Genomic DNA, 25,247 nt, shown 5'->3' on the forward strand with positions numbered 1-25,247 from the left:
TGTGTGATGGTGGTAAACGGTTCCTCTTCCGTGCCTGTGTAACAATATGTACAGTTTGCTTCCACGGACATTTTATTACATACCTAGCATATGTGAGATGAAGTGCTGGGTATTTGGATATAAAGATAAACCAGACTTAGCTCTTTCAAAAATATCACAGGCTGCTGATTTATGTTGGATACTCACCTCTTTTTATGGTAAGAGAAGGTGAATCTGGTGCTTTCTAGTTTTCTCCATAATCCATAAGATAAGATATAACAAATTTTCACTAAATTAACCAGTTACTTTGAAAATAAGTTTTTAAGAAAAGAGAAGAAAAAAATTGTTGCTATGTATGTTGAATGTATTTTTCAGTTTTATACATGGATATAGTTATGGCAAAAAGCAGTGACTTGGAACTTTTTTCAGAATTTGCTTGTACCATTCTGTTTTCTTGTCTGCTTCTGCGTGAGCATGCCTGTCAGAAAGCATGCTCACGGGGTCCCTGGAGGTAATCCAGTGCAGTCATTTGAATAGAGAGCTTCTAAGTTTCTCCTGCTGTACTTATCGGTCTGTCACATCTTGGCAGTATTATAGTAATCCTGTACCTGAGGACCTCATGCCTTAGTAGCCTAAAGATATTAGACAAAACATAATTTCTGTTGCTTTTGAACTTTGAAGTTTCCTTAAGCATATCTGTGTCCTAAAACCCAGGCATATTTCTCATGAATTGGAAAAAACGAAACCTTGGTGTGTTGGCTTTCTTTACCAGATTTCAGTACTCTCATTGTCTTATTTTATAGGAAAATGTAAAATTAGGGCAAAGTATTTGTCAAAAGTCAAGAATTATAGGTTTTGTATTTTATATATGCACATGCATAGTTCATCAGCTTATTGATGAATAAAAGCAAAATAGAATCAGATATTCTTAAGTCGTGATTTTATAACCATTTTAGCTATACCGTCTCTAACTTCAGCAAAAGGTAGGAGTGTATGTTCATGGGTCTGGTTTTTGTTAGGGCTCCCAGGAAGCAGTGAGCAACTGGCCTCTACAGTAGCTCTGCTAGTGTTAGCTTTCTGTACATTGTTTACTTACCAGTGTCTGCAAAACTTAAGTATGCTGACTTTGATGGTATCTACATAATTTACTGGAAAAATTGGCCTTGAGAAAGTTAGGCACAGTCTGTTCTTCCTTCAGTAAAGGAATCTGTAGCAAGCTGTCTATCACTAGTTCAACAGAACAATAGATTTTTGTCTTCATTTGGACCATGTATTTTTTTTTTTTTTTTTAATTTTAAAGATTTTATTTTTTTCCTTTTTTTCCCCAAAGCCCCCCGGTACATAGTTGTATATTCTTCGTTGTGGGTCCTTCTAGTTGTGGCATGTGGGACGCTGCCTCAGTGTGATTTGATGAGCAGTGCCATGTCCGCGCCCAGGATTCGAACCAACAAAACACTGGTCCGCCTGCAGCGGAGCGTGCGAACTTAACCACTCGGCCACGGGGCCAGCCCCTGGACCATGTATTTTTATGTTGATCATCAGCCTAGTTTAATTTCAAACCTTTCTTTGTTCTTTTCTTCTATCATTATACCTGCATCTTTATACATTTAACAGGAGTAATATTTCTGGAATACCTGGTGATGTATCTTTGGTCAATAAATTGGTTTTTCTCTCCTGACTATTTTCTTCTATCATGGTTCCAGGTATGAGAGTAGGATGAATGCCACTTTGTAGGGGAAATTCCTTTGAGACTTAAAGTAGAAATGAAAGATAGCCCTTCCAGGTGTTAAAGGAATGTGGGCAGAAGAGACAGAGTCAGGGCAGGCAAGTCTTGATATGCCCTTCCCCCCACCCCCACTGCCTCAGGGAACTGAAATTCTGGGTTTAGGGGGACAGTAGGTTGAGGATAAAGCCAAAAGTGAAGGAAGCTTATGCCCCACTTCCCTCTTGGACCTCGGGAAGAAACTGCCTTGCAAGGTTGCCTTGTCACAATGGAAGCAGTGACAGCAGAGATGATATGGTTAGGTTGAGAGAGGATTCCTGGGCCTCCTTCAGTTTGTGAGTGGATTCTAAGGAATCCCAAAGTTACTGCACACCCCAGGTAGCTGGGTTGAGAGCCAGTAAATCTGTCAGTGGGGATGCTGTGTTGAGGGGCAGGCTGATACCAATACTATACAGTCATGCATAGCTTAAGGACAGCGATACATTCTGAGAAATGTGTCATTAGGTGATTTCGTCGTCCTGCAAACATCATAGAGTGTACTTACACAAACCTAGATGGTATAGTGTACTACACACCTAGGCAATATGGTACTAATCTTATGGGACCCCCATTGTATATGCTATCTGTCATTGATCAAAACGTCGTTATGACTCTAGTTGGTGGCCAGGTCATGGGTATAAATGAGATTGCAGAGTCTAGATGTCTTCAGCATCAACTAAAGCTGAGAAGGAGCCAAACAACCAGGCCAGACCCCTGGGCTCTAAGCCAAGAGCACATACCTGAGTTCGCAGAACCCATGGCATCCAACAGCCACATCGGCTAGTGTCCGGGGTCCAGGCCTATAAGGAATCTTGTCTTGGAGACCAGAGAGCTCTAGGGGACAGCACAAAGGCCTGTGTGTGTTTATCTGAGAGCCCATCCCTTACCACAATGAAATTATATAACCCACCCACATCCATACACCCAGCTGCCATCTTGATAGAGGCAGCGAGAAAATCTGAGGGGAAAATGGCGTTTATCTGAAAGAGACTCTAAACCAGAAAGGACTGAGCTACCATAAAATGCAAGTTAAAGTCAACGTCAGAGCTTGAAAAGCAAGGTTAAATCAGTTATGAAAAATTAAAGAGGTACATTTTCTTGGCGCATCTTAGATTTAGTCTTTGAGGATATATTTAAATTTTGTACTGTTTGTTCACTGTTGAGCGCAGCTTAAGTCCAATGGTTGTCTGATTGAGGTTGTAGATTGCCTGCATTTGGCATGCCTAATTAATGCTATCTTTGTCTCAATTACTTGATCACTAGAAGTGGAATTTTCATTTTCTCCTTATCTATCCATTGTTATAAAATAAGGACAAAATAAAATTATAACAGTTGCACAATAACTAAAGTACAGACATGATGGTTAATATTACTAAACTGAAATACTCTCTGGCAGACATTGTTACCAGGTACTCTTTGAAATTTCCATTCATTTGTTGACATCCCATAGTCTGAATTTGGTGTAAACAAGGTAGTTTGAGAGTGTCTGTATATAATGTCTGAAAGTGTAGGTTATATGAAAATCAAGTATATTTTGAATTTTGTATGCTCGGTAAATACAGAGCTAAATTGTTTTTTGAAAGTTCACCTGTCTCCCTTTCTATTAAAAACAGTTGCTATATGCTCTGCCAGAGGGGTTAGTGAAAATTCTTCTTTGGATGCTTTATTTTCATCTTCTTCTTCTTTTTTCTTTTTTGGTGAGGAGGATTGGCCCTGAGCTAACATCTGTGCCAATCTTCCTCCATTTTGTATGTGGGATGCTGCCACAGCATGGCTTGTTGAGTGGTATGTAGGTCCACACAAGGGATCAAACCCATGAACCCCGGGCTGCTGAAGCAGAGTGCACAAACTTAACCACTACGCCACCAGGCCACCCCCCATTTTCATCTTGATAACTACATTTTATTTTGTGAACATTTTATTAATTACCTAATCTCTAATATTAACAAAGGGCAGTAAATTTATATTAGTCTGTAACTATGAGGTGAATTATTTTTAAGTGATTCATTATAAATCAACTTTATTGAGTTATAATTTACATACAAAAGCATACCACCTTATATGCAGTAAGATGTACCCATTTTAAGTGTACAGGTCTGTATGAATTAGTTTCCTTAGTTCATCATGGTTACGCCCTCTGACATCATCAGCCAGCATCCCTTCAGGTTGATGCTGATCCACTAACAGTTATACTGAGCCATGTTAGAAATACTTACAAAGGCTTTCTGGGTATGTGGGTTTGTTGCATTTATAAACTAAATGGTCCTAGACTTTGATGTTTTTTATTCTTATATTTGTGGCATTCAAATGTCAGCAATCTAGGTGGCCCCAAGTCTCATGGCCTTACTGGATATATTCACTTTTAATGTTCAATTAAAAATCATTCTAGACTTTACTGCATGAATTCAGTGGCCTTCTTAAGAATGTGGCTTACATTTTCAAGAGGGCCTCTCCCTTTGATTTTCTCTCCCCACCAAACTCATGTTCTAACGTCTTACCTCTAGAGGCTCTCCCCTTCTTTCTTTTCCCCATCAGCCCAAGTTTTCCTCCTTTTCCTTCATTTCCCCAAAGCGCCACTAAAATAAAATGACTGAATGTTTGTAGCACGTTTGCCCTGAGGTTTTGGTGACCATGTTACTATACAGCACTGTAAGCAAGTTCCCAGGTCTGTGACTGTTTCTGTCGCTGGGAATGTCTCACACCGCAGAACTGTTAGATGTTAGTAGTTATGTGACATCTCTGTTTTCATGTTACTTTTTGCCAGGCTAGAGGAAATCTTATTACTTTTGTCACAGAATGGAATAGAGGTGACGATGAAAGAGAACAATCCTTATTTTATTGTTGTAGGTGGAGAAATCAATAATAATTTTTAATTTGGTAAGCCTTCTGATGTAATTTGATAAATATTGGCAACCTAGTAACTGCAGCCATTTTATAGCAATGCTGTGGAAGAAAGGTTTGACAGAAAGAAAGCAATATTGGTTCCGCAGTGCATTTTTAAGATCTGCAGGAGGCCAGAGTAGCCAAGTAGCAAAAGAGGTTTTTAATCAAGACAGTATGTACAATTCCTTCTGAACTTTAAGAGCTTCGTCAAATTCCTGCCTACTAAAGGACTTATGGGGAGGGCCAGATGAAATTTTGAAGGATCTTATCTTCCTTTTCTTTATTTTTTGAAACTTTTTAAAGAGAGAAAGAAGCAAATGTCTCTCAATATTTCTCCTAGGGATATACTGTCCTTAAAGAAACGTAAATGTGTATATTTATATTCCATGTTCTTGTTTTTCTTTTTTAATTCCTTGTATACCAAAGAACGTCTTTTTTTCTTTTTAAAATTATGGTAGGGAAAGCTGTTTCTCTGTGGCGCTGTAGTGGAGCTGGTAAATGATGTCCGCAGAGAAGGCTGAGCTGGCCCGGCCAGCAGGGCAGACGTGTTGAATTGGCGATGCAGTGCAGTGAGACATTTGCATGGATCTGCCTCTCTCTTGCTCAGCACACTTTTGGACCAGTCGTACATTTCTTTCTCACCCACATGCTTGCAGTCCAGTGTGGAGAATCAGACTTTTATCAGATGGTCATATAAATGTGTGAAGATGCCACTTTAATAAAAGTTATGAAGGAGAGGTGTTGTCTAAGAGAACGTATGAGGCTTCAGACCTAGTCCCGGGTCTGTGGGAAGGCTTCCCTGAAGAAGTAAGGATTGAGCCAAGGCCTGAGGGGTAATGTAAGGCTGAGTGGGGCAAGAGAGGGCAAAGCTTTTAGCAGAGAAGGGAACAGGCCGTTTAGCAGGAGAGGTCGTAGTGAGAATGACGGGGGCTCATCAAGCAAGAGAGACCTAGGGAGAGGAGGCTAGAGAGCATCCCAGTGGTCCCTGGATGAGCCTTGTTGGCCATGTGAGGGGCTTTGACATAGTCCCTAGGGCCGAAGAGTTTGGAGAGAATTTTAAGGGAAATGGTGGGGCGTTGAAATCAGATTTCCTTTTCCAAATGAAGAGCCTGGTTGCTGAGTGGCGGACATGTTAGAAGGCTTAGGAGGCTAGGCGGTACTCCAGGTGGGAATGCCAGGGACTCGAACTGGGATAGTAGTGCTCAGGTAGAGAAGAACTGTGGACCGATTTGAAAAAGATTTAGGAGGCAAAAATCAACAGCACTTGGTGGTAGACTGGATGGATTTGGGGGTGCAGAGAAGGGAGATGTCAAGAGTGATCCTAAATTTCTGGCTAGCATTGACTGAGATATGGGGACAGGGGACAGGACAAGATTCAGAGGGGGAAGATGAGGGAATGGTTAGGCATTCTGTCCAAGTATTTTATACCCATTTATTCTCATTTTACATCTCAATAAAGATTTGTGGAGGGCAGATCCAGCCCAGAGGGCGTAGAAGGTGTTTGATATTTTAATGGAAATAAATGAAAAAATAGATTTTGTTACATAGAAATTTTATTACTGACTTGGCTTGAAGGCAGTTGTTTTCTATGACTCTTACTTTGTAAGATCTCACTTCCCACATCTGCCTTTTTTGTCTGCATGCTATCTCATGTTCTTGATTATGTATTAATATTTTCATAAGACTATCTTCTTTTTAGAGGCTGAGCATGAAGTAAATTCATTATGAGTTTTCCTTGTAATACTTTTCAAAATTTAAGGGTTTTCTCAAAGTACTCTTAGCATACAAATTATGAACAGTTTAGAGTTTACCCCAATATTTCCTGTGACAATATCCCTATAATGTGAACCTTTGTAGCAGTTTTGCTAGCTATTGGTGTAGATTTTGTGTGACTCTGCTAAATTGTTTTTGGCCAAGTGAAAAACATCACTGAATTTTTAACAAAAGAAAGTCAATAGTGTTTTTTATGTATCTTTTAGTATATTTCACTACATACTGTTTTAATGGAGCCTTATTACACAAGTTATTGTAAAAGTAATCCTTGTTATGAAAATAAGATGAGTGTAGATATTTTAGTGCCATGATTAATAGCTATATTAATTTTTGGAGAATTAATCTTTTAATCATCTAATTTTCAACTAAAATTTCTTTTCATGGTATATTAGTCTTTTCTAAAGCTTTACTGTATCTCCTCAACAAGTGGTCAGTCTCTCTTGTAAAGGGGAGTGTTTACAGTGGAATACCACGAAACAGTTAAAATGAATAAACTAGAGCAGCATTTCTCAATGTCAGCACTTTTGACATTTAGGGACAGGTAACTCCGTGTTGTGGGGCTGTCCTGTGCACTGTAGGATACTCAGCAGCATCCCTGGCCTCCAGCCCCTAGATACCAGGAGCCTCTACCCATTGTAACAACCAAAAGCGTCTTCAGGCATAGCCAGATGTCTCCTGGGGGCCACGATCATCCCCACTTGAGTACCACTGGACTAGATTTATGTTTAAATCTCAGATACACAATGTTGTGCTTAAAAAAAAAAGCTGTTGCAAAAGCTGTGTACAATATCATGCCAGTTATATGATTTTCAATGTACAAAACAGTAAAATTACTAATGGATAAATTCATTTGTAGTAATAAAAATGTGCATGGGAATGGTACATACCAACTTCAGGATGGAAATTACCTCTGGAGAGAGAAGGAATGAGAATGAACAAAGGTATATTTATGACGTTTTATATTTCAGAGAGAGAGATCAGAAGCAAATAAACCAACATATTATCAACTTAAATCTGAAAGTGGTGTATATTTTTTCTGTATATTTTACATGATCAATCTGTTTTGAACTCCTGTGGCATATCATATAGCATTTGTTGTATTTTTTAACTTGTAAATTTTAACTTACTGTCATGCATTATTACATACCAGGGTGTAAGCTTCTGTGTATATGAGATGCTTCATTTACTCACTCATGTCAAACTTAGGATGTCACATAAAACCTCATGTAAAGCAGAGCCCCAATAAATGGTTCTTAGCTGACTGACTAGAATGTTCCCTTTCTTTGCTCTAGATTGCTTCCTTCCTGATTCGGTCTGAAGTACTCAAATTCAGTAGTGAATCTAACTTTTAGTACTGGCAAACTACGGTAGTTTATAAGTGATAAATAATACAAGTCAAGTAAAGATCTTTAAGGGATTTCTTGGAAAACAGTCTAGTTTTTATCATTGCATATCCTTGATAATGTTTTGTATTTCTATGGTCCTTGGCAAACACACATTAGCTTCATTGTATCTACCTACCATGGAATGTATCCCGTGCTTGAATTTACTCCCATTTTATAATTTTGCTCATAATGTAAAAATAACTTAAATAATTTGTCTAAGTTGTTTTAGAAGGTTTCCATGAAATAAAAGTCAGAATAAAGATAAAGATGGAAAGAATGAAATATTTGTATATACTTTTAGGTGTAAATATTATAACAGACGTTGTTAGAAAACTCTGAAAATGTTGGTTGGTAATAACATATATTTTTGAGAAAACACAAAAGAGAAATAATGACGTCTTTCCAGTGTGTGAATGTTTTTAAGAATGTATGTTTTTCAATAACAAAATTTATATATGTGGCTTGCAAGGACAGTATAGCTTGGCCATGGATGAGAAATGACCTCCAGAATCAGTCTTCCTGGATTCTTTTAAAGATCAGCCCTAAGCTAACATCTGTTGCCAATCTTTTTTTTTCTCCTTCCTCTCCCCAAAGCCGCCAGTACACAGTTGTATATTCTAGTTGTAGGTCCTTCTGGTTGTGCTATGTAGGATGCCACCTCAGTATGGCTTGATGAGTGGTGCCATGTCACGCCCAGGATCCGAACCGGTGAAACCCTGGGCCACCAAAGCGGAGTGCACGAACTTAACCACTCAGCCATGGGGCGGGCCCCAAGTCTTCCTGGATTTAAAATCTTAGCTCTGTTACTTAGCTGTATGATCTTGGGGCAGATTATGAAACCTCATTGAAACTCAGAATGTCCTTATCTGTAAAATGAGCATGATGATAAGATCCTCTTCAGAGTATTGATTTGAAGATTAAATGAGATAAGACATGGGAAGCACTTAGCACAGGGCCTGGCATGGAAGTACTTAAAAATAATAACCTAAAGCAAAGCTTACTTTTTCAGATACCATATCGGTCTATAAGGTGATAGTGTCTGTGTTCCTAGAGTTTTGCTGCTGCTGAAGGAGCATGTCAGTGTATGAAAGCACTTAGACAGTTGGGATATTTGCGTACAAAACAGGAGTGAAATATTTTTAAATGCTTTAGCAGTCAAGTTACATTCCCTGCTATTTGGATGAAGAAATAAGCCATTTCCCCCAAGGAAGGGCTTCCTCAGAGAGTAAGTAGACAATGAACTGTAGAGTATAACCTTTGGAATGGTTTAACCCATGAACAGTAGAGTAAAATAAAATCAATATTTTTTCTATTCTGTTTCATAATGCGTGTTGGATATTTTAAATTACAGAGCAAAACATTTAGAACAATGACTCCTGCTGCTTCCTTATACAGTGTATGATCGGTTTAGAGAACTAGCTGTTCCAGAGCATAATTAAACCAAGTTATGTAACTGCATTTTAAATAAGTTAGTAAATTTTATGATTATTAATACCAATTAGTTACTTTGCCAACATCTTAAGAAGGGACAATTGATTCTGGGAATAAACCAGTGACTCGGGAGCTTTAGACAGTTAGTAGCAGGAGTGAGTTTTGGGTAAAAGTCTCTGTGTCCAGTATGGTGGTTCAATAATTGAGGCATGATTTTTCTGGGGTGGAGGTCCTGAGAATACTGGAGGAAATATAGGCCTAGGCCCTCCAGATATTTTTCTATTTGTCACTACTCATAAAATTTATTTTTTGTTCTTTAAGGTTTTTTTCACCTGAGGAAATTTATTCTGGAAAATGTTTTTTTTTTAGATTGGCACCTGAGCTAACAACTGTTGCCAATCTTATGCATTTTTTTTTCCTTCTTCTCCCCAAAGCCCCCCAGCACACAGTTGTATGTTCTAGTTGTAGGTCCTTCTGGCTGTGCTATGTGGGATGCCACCTCAGCATGGCCTGATGAACAGTGCCATGTCCATGGCCAGGATCGAACCAGTGAAACCCCAGGACGCCAAAGTGGAGTGCGCAAACTTCACCATTCAGCCATTGGCCGGCTCCCTGGAAAATGTTAAATGTCTTGATATAGCTTGTGCAGTTGTGGAGATAGCAATACAATTCAGGAACTCTATCTTTTTGCATTCCAAAGCAATATAATTCCAATTCTGAGGCAAAATTAAGGGTGAGGTATGGAATTATCATTAATGTTTACTTATATATTTTATCACATCCTTAGTTTGTTGTTTAAAATGTCAGCTTTTAACTAGCTCATTGTTTAAACAAAGTAAGGCATTGAAACAAGTAGCAAATTATGCCTCTCATGATAACTACAGCTGGTGACATTCTGTTGCAGACGTTGTGGGGGCACTGGCATGCTTTTGTGAATAAATTGAATTTAAAACACAGTTCTTCAGAGTTATTTTTCATATATTTTTCTTTTTTGTCTAATGATATAGGTATTATGTCGCATAATATAGGTGTATTATGCGTAGCATCTCAGGGTGGTGGTAGTACAAGTAATAAAACTTGGTGTATCACCTCCTACCTCTCTGTCAAATACTCATGAAGATATTTAAAAACAAAAACAAAACTCATAAAAGTTCTATAAATTAAGAAATTAAACGTTGAAGATCATTGACAAAGTCCAGGGAGATGGATTGAAAAATACAGCCGTGAACATCATGCTGTTCTACTTTCTGAACCAAAATAGGGCAAGCTATCCAAAAGGAGTGGGAAAAGACTTGGATTCATGCCCGCAGGGGCTGGAAACAGGCAGCCAGCTACAGTGGTACCTATCATCTGACCCTGTGGAGCTGGAGTTCTCTGTCCCCCCAGCCCACATCGGCACCTGTATTGCCGGACCATTTCAGAGACTAAATGCCTCAGATACAGTAAGGGAAGAAGTAGAGTAGGATTGGAAGTGGCATGTTGCATCCTAGGAGTCACAGACTCCCATGGCAAGATGTGGGGAATGTAGAGTAGTGGGAGCAGGATGTGCTAGGAAGTGTGGGCTCAGCAAACAGCTTATTGAGAGAACCCTGCCCAGGTGGTCTAGTCTCAGACCAGCCAACCCAGTGAGGAGAATGTTTGCTAGGAATCCAGGTTTTGAAATTGGGCTCAGGTGCATCAGTCTGCCTTTGAAATTCTAGTGGTGAAAAACTCAACTACCCTCTTTGCTGCCAGATGCCAGGCCTGTTGGATTTCTTCCTATCTTAGTAAGGATGAGTTAAAAAGGTGGGGCACCTTATGAAAAGACATGGGAAGATAAAGAAAACACTGCTCTGAAGATTTAAAAGCAACACATAGTTCTAAAAATGATTTTTTGTAACAAGCAGATGAAGTTATGTCTTCTGAGGGAGAGCCAGAAGGAGATATGACCTCTATAGGGAGAACAAGCTGAAACAAGGCAAAAATTGCAGAAGTTGCCTGAGATAAGGAAATAAGATAAAGAAACCTAGAATGGAGGTAATAAAAAGAATAAAACACCTATTTATCAAACATCTACTATGTGCCTGCTATTCGCGGCACTTCTGATGCAGTAGTGAACAAAACATATGAAACAATTAGGAAAGATCCAACCTAAAAGTTATAAAGTTTCCAGTGGAAAATATTAGAAAAATAGGAGTAGAAACAAAATTTAATCTTGCTGGAAAAAAACTTTTCTAAGTCCTTATTTCCAGGTAATAGTATTCAAAACACATACACACAAAAGTAGTGGGCATGTATCAATAAATTTGACTATGTAATAGTAAGTTATATTCAACAGCAACTACAACAAAACCTTAAATAATTCAATGACCACAACAATCTTGGAAAAATATTTATAACAAAATTTGGCAACAGCTTTGCATCCATGGATTAGTAAGAAAAATATTAACCTTAGTAGACCTTATTTCACTTACCAGTTGATAGAAGGAACACTTCTCGGGTCTCATTGACATCTAAAGACTTGTTTTAATGACTGTATTTAGTGTGGGTTATGGTTATTGAGTGGGTTTTCTCATATACTGCTGAAGGGAACTGTGAAATGATAGAGTTTTGGATATTAGTTTGGCAGTATTAGGGACTAATGTTCATACCCTTTGACCCAAAGGAGCAGGGTAAGAAAATGGTATCAGTGTATTAAGAGAAAGTACGTACCAAGAAGAGTTACCTGGTACCACCTGTACTGATGCTCTAGCTGATCATTCCCCACATCACTTTGAATTTGTAGTTGTTCCTTCCCAATAATGAAACAGTTACAGTATCAGAAAGTGCCTGGAAGGCTAAGTACAAATGTGTCCCCAGAGCTGTCTGTATGCTACAGTTCTGTCTATTCCTCCATTAAAAACAAAAACGTAATCCCCTTAAGAAGAATCTTTTTCCTCAGTAGCCTTTATAGCACTTTCAGATAAATTTTGTTTCCTGTAGCACAAATATGAAAGCTGGTATTTTCTTCTTTTTTTTTGATGGGCAGATGAGAAACAGAAAGACTTTGATTTACGGACATACTTACAACTCAGGGTTTGTCTTTCAGCATAATGATTAAAATGGTCACTTTTTTTTTTTTTTGCACCTTCATGATCCTCCTTGCTTTTGTAAAGAACTAAAGAAAAGTGTATATTTTTAATACGTTAATGATTTGTACCCTGTTGGTTATTGCCTGATATTGTGTGCATTTTTAAAGCCTTTGCTTTGATGCAGGGACAGTCTTTTTTTTTTTTCCTTTCAGTTTTTTTTTTATTGAGTTATTGATAGGTTACAATCTTGTGAAATTTCAATTGTACATTAATGTTTGTCAGTCATGTTGTAGGTGCACCACTTCACCCTTTGTGCCCACCCCCCACCCCACCTTTCCCCTGGTATCCACTAAACTGTTCTTGGTCCATAGTTTTAAATTCCTCATATGAGTGGAGTCATACACAGATTATCTTTCTCTCGCTGGCTTATTTCACTTAACATAATTCTCTCAAGGTCCATCCATGTTATTGCAAATGGAATGATTTTGTTCTGTTTTACAGCTGAGTGGTATTCCATCGTATATATGTACCACATCTTCTTTATCCATTCGTCTGTTGATGGGCACTTAGGTTGCTTCCACGTCTTGGCTATTGTAAACAGTGCTGCAATAAACATTGGGGTGCACAGGACTTTTGGGATTGCTGACTTCAGGCTCTTTGGATAAATACCCAGTAGTGGGGACAGTCTTTTGTTAAAAGATTTGCTCCGACAAATCTAAAAGTATACCTACTTACAGTAAAAAAGAACAGACCTTGGTCATTCAGAAGCCCCTTCTATATGATATGTCTGTTTTGAAGAATCTGGATATTATTAGTATTATTTTTTATTGTGGTAACATTGGTTTATAACATTATATAAATTTCAGGTGTAGATCGTTATTTTGATTTCTTTGTATATTACATCATGTTCACCACCCAAAGACTAATTACAATCCATCAGCACACACGTGCATAATCACTCCTTTTGCCCTCTTCCCTTCCCCCTTCCCCTCTGGTAACCACCAATCCAATCTCTGTCTCTGTGGGATTGTTTGTTGTTGTTTTTATCTTCTATTTATGAGTGAGATCATATGGTATTTGACTTTCTCCCTCTGACTTATTTCACTAAGCATAATACCCTCAAGGTCCATCCATGTTGTCACAAATAGCCACATTTCATCCTTTTTTATGGCCGAGTAATATTCTATTGTGTATAAATGCCACATCTTCCTTATCTGTTCGTCCCTTGATGAGCACCTAGGTTGCTTCCAAGTCTTGGCTATTGTGAATAATGCTGTGATGAACATAGGGGTGCATGTATCTTTATGCATTCATGTTTTCATATTCTTTGGATAAATACCCAGGAGTGGGATAGCTGGATCATATGGTAGTTCTATTCTTAATTTTTTGAGGAATCTCCATACTGTTTTCCACAGTGGCTGCACCAGTTCGCACTCCCACAAGCAGTGTGTGAGGATTCCCTTCTCTCCACGTCCTCTCCAACACTTACTGCTTCCTGTCATGTTAATTATAGCCATCCTGACAAGAGTGAGGTGATATCTCATTCTAGTTTTGATTTGCATTTCCCTGATAGTTAATGATGTTGAACATCTTTTCATATGCCTGTTGGCCATCTGTATATCTTCTTTGGAGAAATATCTGTTCAGATCTTTTGCCCATTCTTTATGTGGGTTGTTAGTTTTTTTGTTGTTGAGATGTGTGAGTTCTTTGTATATTTTGGACATTAGCCCCTTATCTGATATATGGTTTGCAAATATCTTCTCCCAATTGTTAGGTTGTCTTTTCGTTTTGTTGATGGTTTCCTTTGCTGTGCAGAAGCTTTTTACTTTGATGTGGTCCCATTTGTTTTTTCTATTGTTTCCTTTGTCCGGTCAGACATGGTACTTGAAAATATGCTGCTAAGACTGATGTCGAAGAGTAATGTCTAGAAGCTTAATGGTTCCAGGTCTTAATTCAAGTCTTTAATCTATTTTGAGTTAATTTTTGTGTATAGTATAAGATAATGGTCTACCTTCATTCTTTTGCATGTGGCTGTCCATTTTTCCCAACAACATTTATTAAAGAGACTCTCCTTTCTCCATCGTATGTTCTTGAATCCCTTGTTGAAGATTAGCTGCCCATAATTGTGTGGGTTTATTTCTGGTCTCTCAATTCTGTTTCATTGATCTGTGTGTCTGTTTTTGTGCCAGTACCATGCCGTCTTGGTTCTATAGCTTTGTTGTATATTTTGAAATCAGGGAGTGTGATACCTCCAGCTTTGTTCTTTTTTCTGAGGAATCCTTTGGCTATTTGGGGTCTTTTGTTGTTCCATGTAAATTTAAGGATTCTTTGTTCTATTTCTGCGAATAACGTTGTTGGAACTTTGATAGGGATTGCATTGAATCTGTAGATTGCTTTAGGAAGTATGGACATTTTAACTATGAATTCTTCCAATCCAAGAGCATGGAATATTTTTCCATTTCTTTGTGTCTTCTTCAATTTCTTTCAACAATGTTTTATAGTTTTCAGTGTACAGATCTTTCACCTCTTCCATTAAATTTATTCCTAGATATTTTATTCTTTTTCTTGCAATTTTAAATGGAATTGTATTCTTAATTTCTCTTTCTGCTACTGCTTTGTTCGTGTATAGAAACGCAACTGATTGTTTTATGTTGATTTTGTATCCTGCAACTTTACCATATTCATTTATTACTTCTAAAAGATTTTTAGTGGATTCTTTAGGGTTTTCTCTATATAAAATCATGTCATCTACAAATAGTGACAGTTTCGCTTCTTCCTTTCCAATTTGGATCCCTTTTATTTCTTTTTCTTGCCTGATTGTTCTGGCCAGGACTTCCAATACTATGTTAAATAAGATTGGTGAAAGTAGGAATCCTCATCTGATTCCTGTTCTTTGGGGATAGCTTTCAATTTTTCTCCGTTGGGAATGATATTAGCTGTGGGTTTGTCATGTATTGCCTTTATTATGTTGAGGTACTTTCCTTCCATACCCATTTTATTTAGAGTTTTTATTATAAATGGATGCTGTATGTTGACAAATGCTTTCTCTGCACATATTGAGATGATCATGTGATTTTTATTCTTCATTTTGTTAATGTGGTGTATCATGTTGATTGATTTGTGCATGTTGAACCATCCCTACATCCCTGGAATAAATCCCACTTGATCATGGTGTATGATCTTTTTTTTTCTTTGAGGAAGATTAACCCTGAGCTAACATCTGCTGCCAGTCCTCTTCTTTTTTGCTGAGGAAGACTGGCCCTGAGCTAACATCCATGCCCGTCTTCCTCTACTTTATATGCGGGACGCCTGCCACAGCATGGCCTGACAAACAGTGTGTAGGTCCATGCCTGGGATCTGAACCAGCAAACCCTGGGCTGCTGAAGCAGAACCTGCAAACTTAACCGCTGTGCCACCAGGCCGGCCCCTGTATGATCTTTTTAATGTATTGTTGTATTTAATATTTTGTTGAGAATTTTTGCATCAATGTTCATCAGTGATATTGGCCTGTAATTTTCTTTTTTTGTCTCATCCTTGTCTGGTTTTGCTATCAGGGTAATGTTGGCTTCGTTGAATGAGTTAGGAAGCTTCCCCTCGTCAATTTTTTTGGAAGAGTTTGAGAAGGGGATAGGTATTAAATCTTCTTTGAACGTTTGGTAGAATTCACCAGGGAAGCTGTCTGGTCCTGTACTTTTATTTTTGGGGAGGTTTTTCATTACTGTTTCAATCTCCTTACTGGTGACTGGTCTATTCAAATTCTCTATTTCTTCTTGATTCAATTTTGGATGATTGTATGATTCTAAGAATTTATCCATTTCTTCTAGATTATCTAATTAGTTGGCATATAGCTTTTCATAGTGTTCTCTTATAATCTTTTGTATTTCTGAGGTATTTGTTGTAATTTCTCCTCTTTCATTTCTGATTTTATTCATTTGAGTCTTCTCTCTTTTTTTCTTGGTGAGTCTAGCTAAAGGTTTGTCAATTTTGTTTATCTTTTCAAAGAACCAGTCTTGGTTTCATTGATTTTTTCTTTTTTTTTTTTTAGTCTCTATTTCATTTATTTCTGCCTGATTTTTATTATTTCCTTCCTCCTACTGATTTAAGGCTTTGTTTGTTCTTCTTTTTCCAGTTTCTTTAGGTGCACTGTTAGATTATTTGGGATTTTTCTTGTTTGTTGAGGTAGGCCTGTATTGCTATAAACTTCCCTCTTAGAACTGCTTTTGCTTTATCCCATAAATTTTGGCATGTTGTATTTTCATTTTCACTTGTCTCCAGGTATTTCTTGATTTCTTCATTGACACAATAGTTGTTCAGTAGCATTTTCTTTAATCTCCACATATTTGTGGCTTTTCCAGTTTTCTTTCTGTAGTCAGTTTCTAGTTTCATACCCTTGTGGTCAGAAAAGATGCTTGGTACTATTTCAGTCTTCTTAAATTTATTGAGACTTATTTTGTGGCCTAATATGTGATCAGTCCTGAAGAATGTTCCATGTGCATTTGAAAGGAATGTGTATTCTGTGGTTTTTTGATGGAATGTTCTGTGTATATCTACTAAGTCCATCTGGTCTAATGTGTTAAGGCCAATGTTTTCTTATTGATCTTCTGTTTGGATGATCTATCCGTTGGTGTAAGTGGAATCTTAAAGTCCCCTGCTGTTATTGTGTTACTGTCTCTTTCTCCTTTTATGTTTGTCAATAATTGCTTTATAAATCTAGGTGTTCCTATGTTGGGTGCATAGATATTTACCAGTGTTATATCCTTTTGTTGGATTGTTCCCTTTATCATTATGTAATGCCCTTCTTTGTCTCTTGTTACAGTTTTTCTTTTAAAGTCTATTTTGTCTGATGTAAGTATTGCTACCCCTGCTTTCTTTTCTTTGCCATTTGCGTACAGTATCTTCCATCCCTTTACTTTCAGTTTGTGAGTGTCTTTAGGTCTGAAGTGTATCTCTCTCTTTTTTTTTTATAGATTTTATTTTTTTCCTTTTTCTCCCCAAAGCCCCCCCGTACATAGTTGTATTTTCTTTGTTGTGGGTCCTTCTAGTTGTGGCAAGTGGGACGCTGCCTCAGCGTGGTTTAAGGACCTGTGCCATGTCCGCGCCCAGGATTCGAACCAACAAAACATTGGGTCACCTGCACTGGAGCACGTGAACTTAACCACTTGGCCACAGGGCCAGCCCCTGAAGTGTATCTCTTGTATGCAGCATATATGTGGGTCTTGTTTTCTTAATCGAATCAGCCACCCTATGCCTTTTGATTGGAACATTTAGTCCATTTACATTTAAAGTAGCTATTGATAAGTATCTACTTATTGCCATTTTGTTACTTTTTTCTTGGCGTTTTGGTGGTTCTCTGTTCCTTTCTTCTTTTGCTCTCTTTGTTTGTGACTTGATGGCTTTCTTTAGTATTATGTTTGGGTTCCTTTCTCTTAATTATTTGTGCATTTATTATAGGTTTCTGGTTTGTGATTACAGTGAGGTTCATATACGATAATCTAAGTATATAGCAATCTTTATTGAGTTGATGATCTCTTTAGTTTGACCTCTTTGTAAAAACTATTCTTTTAGTCCCCTTCTCCCACATTTTATGTTTTTGAATTCATAGCTAACCACTTATTTTTTGTGTGTGTATCCGTTACCCTCTTATCATTCAAATCGGTTATTTTAATACTTTTGTCTTGACCTTAAAATTATCTTCATAGGTGGTTGACCTGCTACCTTTATGGTATTTTTGCCTTTATCAGTGATTTAATTGCCTTTTTAAAAATAATTTTCTTATTCTTACTTGTAGTCTTCTCTTTCCCACTTAAATAAGTCCCTCTAGCATTTCTTGTAAAACTAGTTTCTCAGTGATAAACTCCTTTAATTTTTGCTTGTCTGGGAAATTCTTTATCTTTCCTTCCATTCTGAATAATAACCTTGCTGGGTAGAGTATTCTTTTTTTTTTTCTTCTCCCCAAAGCCCCCCCAGTACATAGTTGTGTATATTCTAGTTGTGAGTGCCTCTGGTTGTGGCATGTGGGATGCCGCCTCAACGTGGCCTGACAAGTGGTGCTATGTCCACTCTGGGATCTGAACAGGCAAAACTCCGGGCCACCTAAGTGGAGCGCATGAACTTAACCACTCAGCCACAGGACTGGCCTCAAGGGTAGAGTATTCTTGGATGTAGGTTTTTTCCTTTTAACATTTTAAATATATTGTGCCACTCCCTTCTAGCCTGTAAAGTTTCTACCGAGAAGTCAGCTGATAGCCTATGGGCTTTCCTTTGTATGTCACTTGTTGCCTTTCTCTTGCTGCTTTTCAGATTCTCTCTTTATCTTTAATTTTGGATATTTTAATTATAATGTGTCTTGGTGTGCGCCTCTTTGGGTTTATCTAGTTTGGTGCTCTCTGTACTTCCTGTACCTGGATGTCTGTTTCCTTCCTTAGGAAAGTTTTCAGCTATTATTTCTTCAGATAGATTCTCTGCCCCTTTGTCTCTCTCTTCCTCTTCTGGGACGCCTATAATATGGATGTTAATGCGCTTGATGTTGTCCCAGAGGTCCCTTAGAATGTTCTCGCCCTTTTTAATTCTTTTTTCTTTTATTTGTTTCTCTTGGGTGATTTCTTCTAGTCTTTCATCCAGATTGCTGATCCATTCTTCTGTATCATCTACTCGGCTGTTCAGTCCCACTGGTGAATTTGTCTTTTCCAGTATTGTATTCTTCATTTCTGATTGGTTCTTTTTTATATTTTCCAATTCATTGTTGATGTTCTCACTGACTTCATCCATTCTTCTCCCAACATCAGTGAGAATCCTTATGACTTTTTGTTTGAACTCTCTCTCAGGTATATTGTTTATTTTGTTTCATTTAGTTCTTTTTATGGGGTTTTGTCCTGTTCCCTTGCTTGGAACATATTCCTTTGCTTCCTCATTTTGCCTCTTTCTCTGTGCTTATATCTGTGTGTTAGGTGGGTCAGCTATGTCTCCTGATCTTGGAGAGGTGGCCTTATGTAAGAGATGCCTTATGAGGCCTAGCAGTGTGCTTCCCTCTTGTCACCAGTTCCAAATGTTCCAGGAGTTACCCCTGTGTGGGCTACATGTGTCTGTCTGTTGTGGCAGTGTTGTTCTTGCTGCAGGTACCCAGGGAGGCTATGCTGGCCCCCTGGCTCGCTGGTTGTAATGCTCAGCTACATTTGGCTACTATGGACCCTTCATCAGTTTATCGAGTTTGGGAATCCCCAGTACAGTTGGCTGCAATGTCTAATAGCACATTCCCGTTGCAGTTTTTCTCTTAAGTGGGTGGGCCTCCAGCTTGTCTGGTTGCTAGGCTCAGGGCTTACAATTACTGTAGGGCTCCAGCCTGCAAGGTTGTTGTCAGCTCTCTCAGAATTGCAGCTGAGTGGGGCTGATCCCCTACATGGCCGTTTCAGAAACACAGGTCTTCTGCCGCTGACAAGCCCCACGGCCCTCAGGTCCATACATATCATCAACACAGTCCTGGCCCATGCATATGTCCTGACCCCCTAAAGCAGACCTCGTCACCCCACTGCAGAGGCCCCCACACACTCTACACACTCCTTGCACATGCCCTGCCCCCGAGAGGCGAACCCTCTTGCCTGCCTGCACATCATCCAAGCACCTAGTCTATACAGGCTGACAAATTGCCCAAGAGCTTGCTATTGGGTGGAGCCAGTCCCTAGGGTGGGCTGCCTTCCCTGGCTGAGATGGGTTAAATTGGCACTCTAGTGGGTGGGGCAGACCCCTGAGATAACAGACCAGGGGAAGAACTCCAATGGAGTCTCCCAGTGTCTGTGTCAGTTCGCCTGTACTAGGTCACAATAATGGCTGCCCCCAATGTCTCAGTCCCTGGAGAGGTCTCACCTCTCACTGAGATGCGTTCAGAGCCTATCAGGTGATGAGTCTTTTTTCAAGAAAGAACTGTGCACCTTTCTGGTGATTTTTGGTTGCTTTTCGAAATGGGTGAATTTGTGCTGTATATTATTTTTACCAGAAGCTTTTTTATTCCTTTTATTGATGAGAATTAGACGTGAGTTATTTAACCTAGTGGTACTTAGTTCTTAGCATTTTCATTTTCTTTTCCAGCCCTCATTTGCTTCTCCTCTAACCAAAAAAGACAAAAAAAGAATAGATTTGTGATATCTCAGTTTAAAGTAGAGTCCTGCTCACAAACCACTTCTGTTAGTTTAAGAGAGCTAAATAAGGGCAGGGGGAAGGTGGTTCTTAGTATTTGGTGGTAAATGTTTATCCTACTTTGGATTCGAAATGACTTTCAATAGGGAATAGCTGGTGTACAACTAGTTATGTTTGTTAGGAAAAGGGAAGTGAAGGGAGGAGAATTGGAAGAGGCATTCTGTTACCAGCAACTACTAGGTATTGTAGAAGCCTTTTCTCTGGTCGTAGAAGCCCAATTAAAATGTGTCCCTGGGTTTCAGAGGCAGTAGAGATGCTGGTGTATTGTCTCATCCTGGCACTTTTGTGTAGCCTGAAGATGTTGACGGTCTCTGCTCTTTGTCCCCCAGTCCCTCCCCCTTCTCCTTTTCCTTCCCTGACAATGTCTGCGGGGTGGTAAGAAAGAGAATTTGGGGACCAAGAAATGAGGGACTGAGAAGGAGGAGGATCTGCTTTTTACTCTCCGGGTTCTTGCTACTCTGTGCTAGAATACACCCCCAGGAAACTGGGATTCCCAGTCTGAAAACACTGGAGAATGACTTATTTCTGCCTCTTTTCCTTTGCAGGAAACACATGAAATTGTGGCAATCAAGAAATTCAAGGACAGTGAAGGTATATATATGGGTTTTTTTCTTTCTGTATTTAGTTTCTGTGACTAGAATGTGGTAGAGATGGGATCTAGCTGATCAGACTCTGTTCCTGAGATTTTAAATTCTCAATCTCAGAAAGTAAATATAGCTTATTTATAATCATGCTTTGCTTTGAAACATCTAGTTCCTACTGTGTGAATCTTTTCAAGTCACGTGATATTAGAAAACTCATCTTGTATTTTAAGATATTGGAAATCTTGCTTCAAATGCCTGATAGAAGGTGTACTATTTAAGCTGTTCCTAAATATTATTAAAATGAGAAAACTAATTTGAAGTAAATACTTCTGTGGGTTCACACAAGTAGAGAGTGCTGTATGCAAGGCTTCAGTATTGAATACTGTGCTCTCCGGTTCCTGGTCAGTTAGAAATTCAAGGATGAGTGGTTGGTAGACAGTAGTGAGGGAGTGATTTTATATTTAGAATAGCTTATTGGGAGAATAAAACTTTTCAAGAAGAAATACCATAGTTGGAGGCCTTGGTCACACGTCCAGACCATTTCAAATGGAGTATTAAAATTACCCTATGCTGGGCAAGAAAATTTAAGATAAAGTATTAAAAAAGTAATGTACAAAAACAATAAATAAAGCATTTCAGTAGTTCATTAGGTTTTAAATCTAGACTATTGGTCATCCAAAGATAGCCAAGTAGAAAAACTGACCACAAAGACACGCATGGCCTTTAGAAAATCTCTAAGCAGCATTTTTCCTTTTTTTTTTTGACAGAGATCTACAGTAGAAATATTTTTTATGTCCTAACTCATTATCCACATACATAACGTCCTATATATAACTGAAGCAGAAGCGTCACAGAACTACTTTATTTTAGTAATGTGAGGTTCTCCATTTTCCATTCTTTCCTGCTGATATAAATTCATATAAATGCCTATTGTGGCATCAAATACATTGATTTCAACACTAATGAGTCACAACCTGCCATTCGAAAAATAGCTCTCCAGGCGTAAGAGGCGCCAGCATAGCATCAACCTCCATATCTAATTGGAATTTGACAATAGCAGTCTTAGCCTACCTTCATCAGCACACATTGACTGAGTACTGTAACTCACCAGCCTTCATATTTGTGAACAGTTTCATCACCTTTACCTTAGAGACTTAGCAAACTAAATAACAAAAAGTCCTGGGTTAGATCCAGCAGTGTTTGATGTAACCCAACTCTGATGTGCTGGTTATGTGGAGCACATGCACATCAGCTGGGACATTTAGCAGCCGTTGTCTTGGCAGCCTCAAAGAGAAGGCAGGAAAAATGCTTTTAGCTTGTTCTAAAAACAAAACAAAACAAAACTGCTTCAAATGATGTTGTCTAACAGGAAGCAATAGCCCCAGGCCAGCACACTATGAGATCATTGGAAATGAGCTCTTTGAGCAGGGGCTTTGGGCTAACCACAGGTGGCCAAGAGAAAAGTGGAGATCTACTAAAAAAGAGTGGTTGCAACAGTAGATCAAAGCGTAACCTTCTCATGTGTATAAAGACTTCTGGCTGTGCATTCATCTTGTAAGGCACATCATCAAGCGTCTGTTGCCACTAAAAATAATAATTGTCATCAAATTTTTGAAAAGCAGTACAATCTAGGCCACGTATGCCATTGCTTTTTTTAAAAAAACTAAGTAACGTATTCTTCACAATGTCTATCCTATGCATACTAATTTTTAGCTTCAATTAAGTGATATATTTGTACTTGTGTTAATGATACCTTCAGAGTGGCAATCAAGAGTGTATCTGTTGAAATTCACTGAGCGCTGAGCCAGGTGCTGTCAGAGCTATGAAGGTAAATCAGGTGCGGATACTTTTAGGAAGCTTATGACCTATTAGTAGAACTAAGATCTGTAAGTAAATTCAGTAAAACAGAGTAGAAAGCAATCAGTGTCTGAATGAATTTGCATAATTTCGAGGAGAGAGAGATTGTTTCTAGCTGTTGCATCCTGGGAGTGTATGAATAGTCTAGACGTTATAGGAAACATTTGATCAGCCCTTATTTTACCGAGCTGACAAAGCATGAATCCACTCTGCCCTGTCTCTGCCAAGCATTATCAGTTACCATACCTCGCAGGCATGCAGCCTTCTCCCCGACCCACCTTGCAGATAGACACCTTCGTGGGTATGCCTGTACATACTTCCAGAGGGACACTTCCTAAACACTTCTGTGATCGACTCTGAAGACATATCCAATTATTCATAAGTGTTTAGTTCCAATCCTATTCTAGGCACACTTTCTTACGGGTTCCAGTTCCTCCTGGGAGATCTTATACTCTCTTTTCTGTCTTTACCCTTTTCTTCCTGTCAGTGGTATCTTGCTTGATGGAAAGTAAGGGAACGTGAGTGGTGAACAACCCTTTTGGAGTGTGAAGTGTTCATAGATAGTCTAGTACAGATGAGGATGTCCACTCAACCCCTATGTAAACCACTTAATTCTGAATCAATTTATCATCTTCAATTTCAGTCAGGCCAATTATAATAAAAAATAGAGTTTCATGATAATATTGCCCTTATTGTCATATAGCTCTCATTAATCTCTTTTATTACTCTGCAAATACTCTTTTGATATTATGATAGTGACTTTTCTAAATCCAATGTTTAAAAATCTTTGTGAAGATAATAAAATAATCCTATGAAAACATTGTTAAACTGAAATAGGATCTGAACTTGGTCTGACCCACGTTCAAGCCAGACAAGTATTCTTACAGTGATTGTATTAAGGGATATTTTATAAGAGTATATATTACCTCTGTTAGCTTTAAGAGATTATGATAATGTCCTATTTTCTTGTTAAATTCATGTGTATCCACAAATTTGTGTAAAACGTTTTTGGAACTACATTTTAAGGTGGACTACTATTTAGTTCAAGAAGTCCTTATTATCCCAGAATAATAGATCACTATTTAAAAGGGGAACCAAAATTTTATAGTAAATGAAAGGTTGGATAGGGACTTTTAAGTTGGGAAAATGAAACTCAAATTACGAAAATAAGTTTATCTTATAGTTAACACAATTTAGGTTATAATAGCAACTATGTACCATTTCTGAGAAGAAAGAATCAAGTCTTTTGGGGAGGAGGGACAATTTTTACAGTAAAATTGTAGGCTAGGTCAGTGAATGACTTTCACGATAAGAAGAGGGTTATTAAAAAATACATGAGGGGCCGGCTCTGTGGCCGAGTGGTTAAGTTCACGTGCTCTGCTTCGGCACCCCAGGGTTTTGCTGGTTCTGATCCTGAGCATGGACATGGCACCACTCATCAGGCCACGTTGAGGCGGCATCTCACATGCTACAACTAGAAGGACCCACAACTAATAATATACAACTATGTACTGGGGAGATTTGGGGAGAAAAAGCAGGAAAAAAAAAAGATTGGCAACAGTTGTTAGCTCAGGTGCCAATCTTTAAAAAAAAAAAATACATGAAAAGCTTTGTCAGTTTACTCTTCATTTTTGTGTGTTCCTGTCTTTCTTTGTCCTTGTCGGTTTTTATCCTCCAGTTGTTAGCTGATGTAACTCTATCAGATCACTTATCAGAGGCTTTGCCTATGATTCTTCCTGAAAGACTTTGACATGCTGGGTGGGGATAAAAACTCCTGTTAAAAAGAAGAAATGTTTGAGTGATATCATTTTTATCTGAGATTGCTTCGTCAATATTTTCTTGTTGTGATGACTTTTGCTTCTTTATACATTATCATAAATGTGGAGTCTCGATAATAAATTCTTAATGATACCCTGAGTGATAGTATTATGTTTGTCTATTAATGTAGGTTTGCACAGAGAAACATTAATAATAAACACCTAACCAACCAGAAGTCTCCATAGAATTAGTTCTGCTCAGTATTTGGATTTTCTTAGAAAAATGACCACAGACCAAAAAGATTCTAGAGATTATTTAGTTAAAAGGTACTTTTCAGACTATGTATAATGATAAATTTAGCCTAATTCTCCTACCCTTCCTATAACTCTAATCTTGTACAATGAGATTTGATGTTCAGATATTCTAATCTTCTATCACTATTGGATCATCATTCTCATGCACACACATATATAAGTTTCTGCCAGCCTCAATTTATTAAATAATCCAAGATCCCTGATTTAGACTAGATTGCTTTGGACCAGCAAGATTTAAAAACATTGTCTGTTCAACCTTTACTTGAGGAGGTCCTGTGGCC

At 38.3% G+C, this 25,247-nt stretch overlaps 1 protein-coding gene across 12 annotated transcripts in view; it reads left to right on the top strand.

The window, feature by feature from the left end:
- Positions 1–25,247, top strand: part of CDKL5 (cyclin dependent kinase like 5) — a 202,326-nt gene that overhangs the window by 97,102 nt on the left and 79,977 nt on the right. For all 12 annotated transcript variants that reach the window (XM_070605913.1, XM_070605917.1, XM_070605911.1 and 9 more), the window contains one exon: positions 20,999–21,044. In XM_070605913.1, the coding sequence (XP_070462014.1) occupies positions 20,999–21,044 (46 nt within the window). The remainder of the gene's footprint in view (positions 1–20,998; positions 21,045–25,247) is intronic.

Source organism: Equus przewalskii, chromosome X, assembly GCF_037783145.1.
Source record: "Equus przewalskii isolate Varuska chromosome X, EquPr2, whole genome shotgun sequence".
NCBI lineage: Eukaryota > Metazoa > Chordata > Mammalia > Perissodactyla > Equidae > Equus > Equus przewalskii.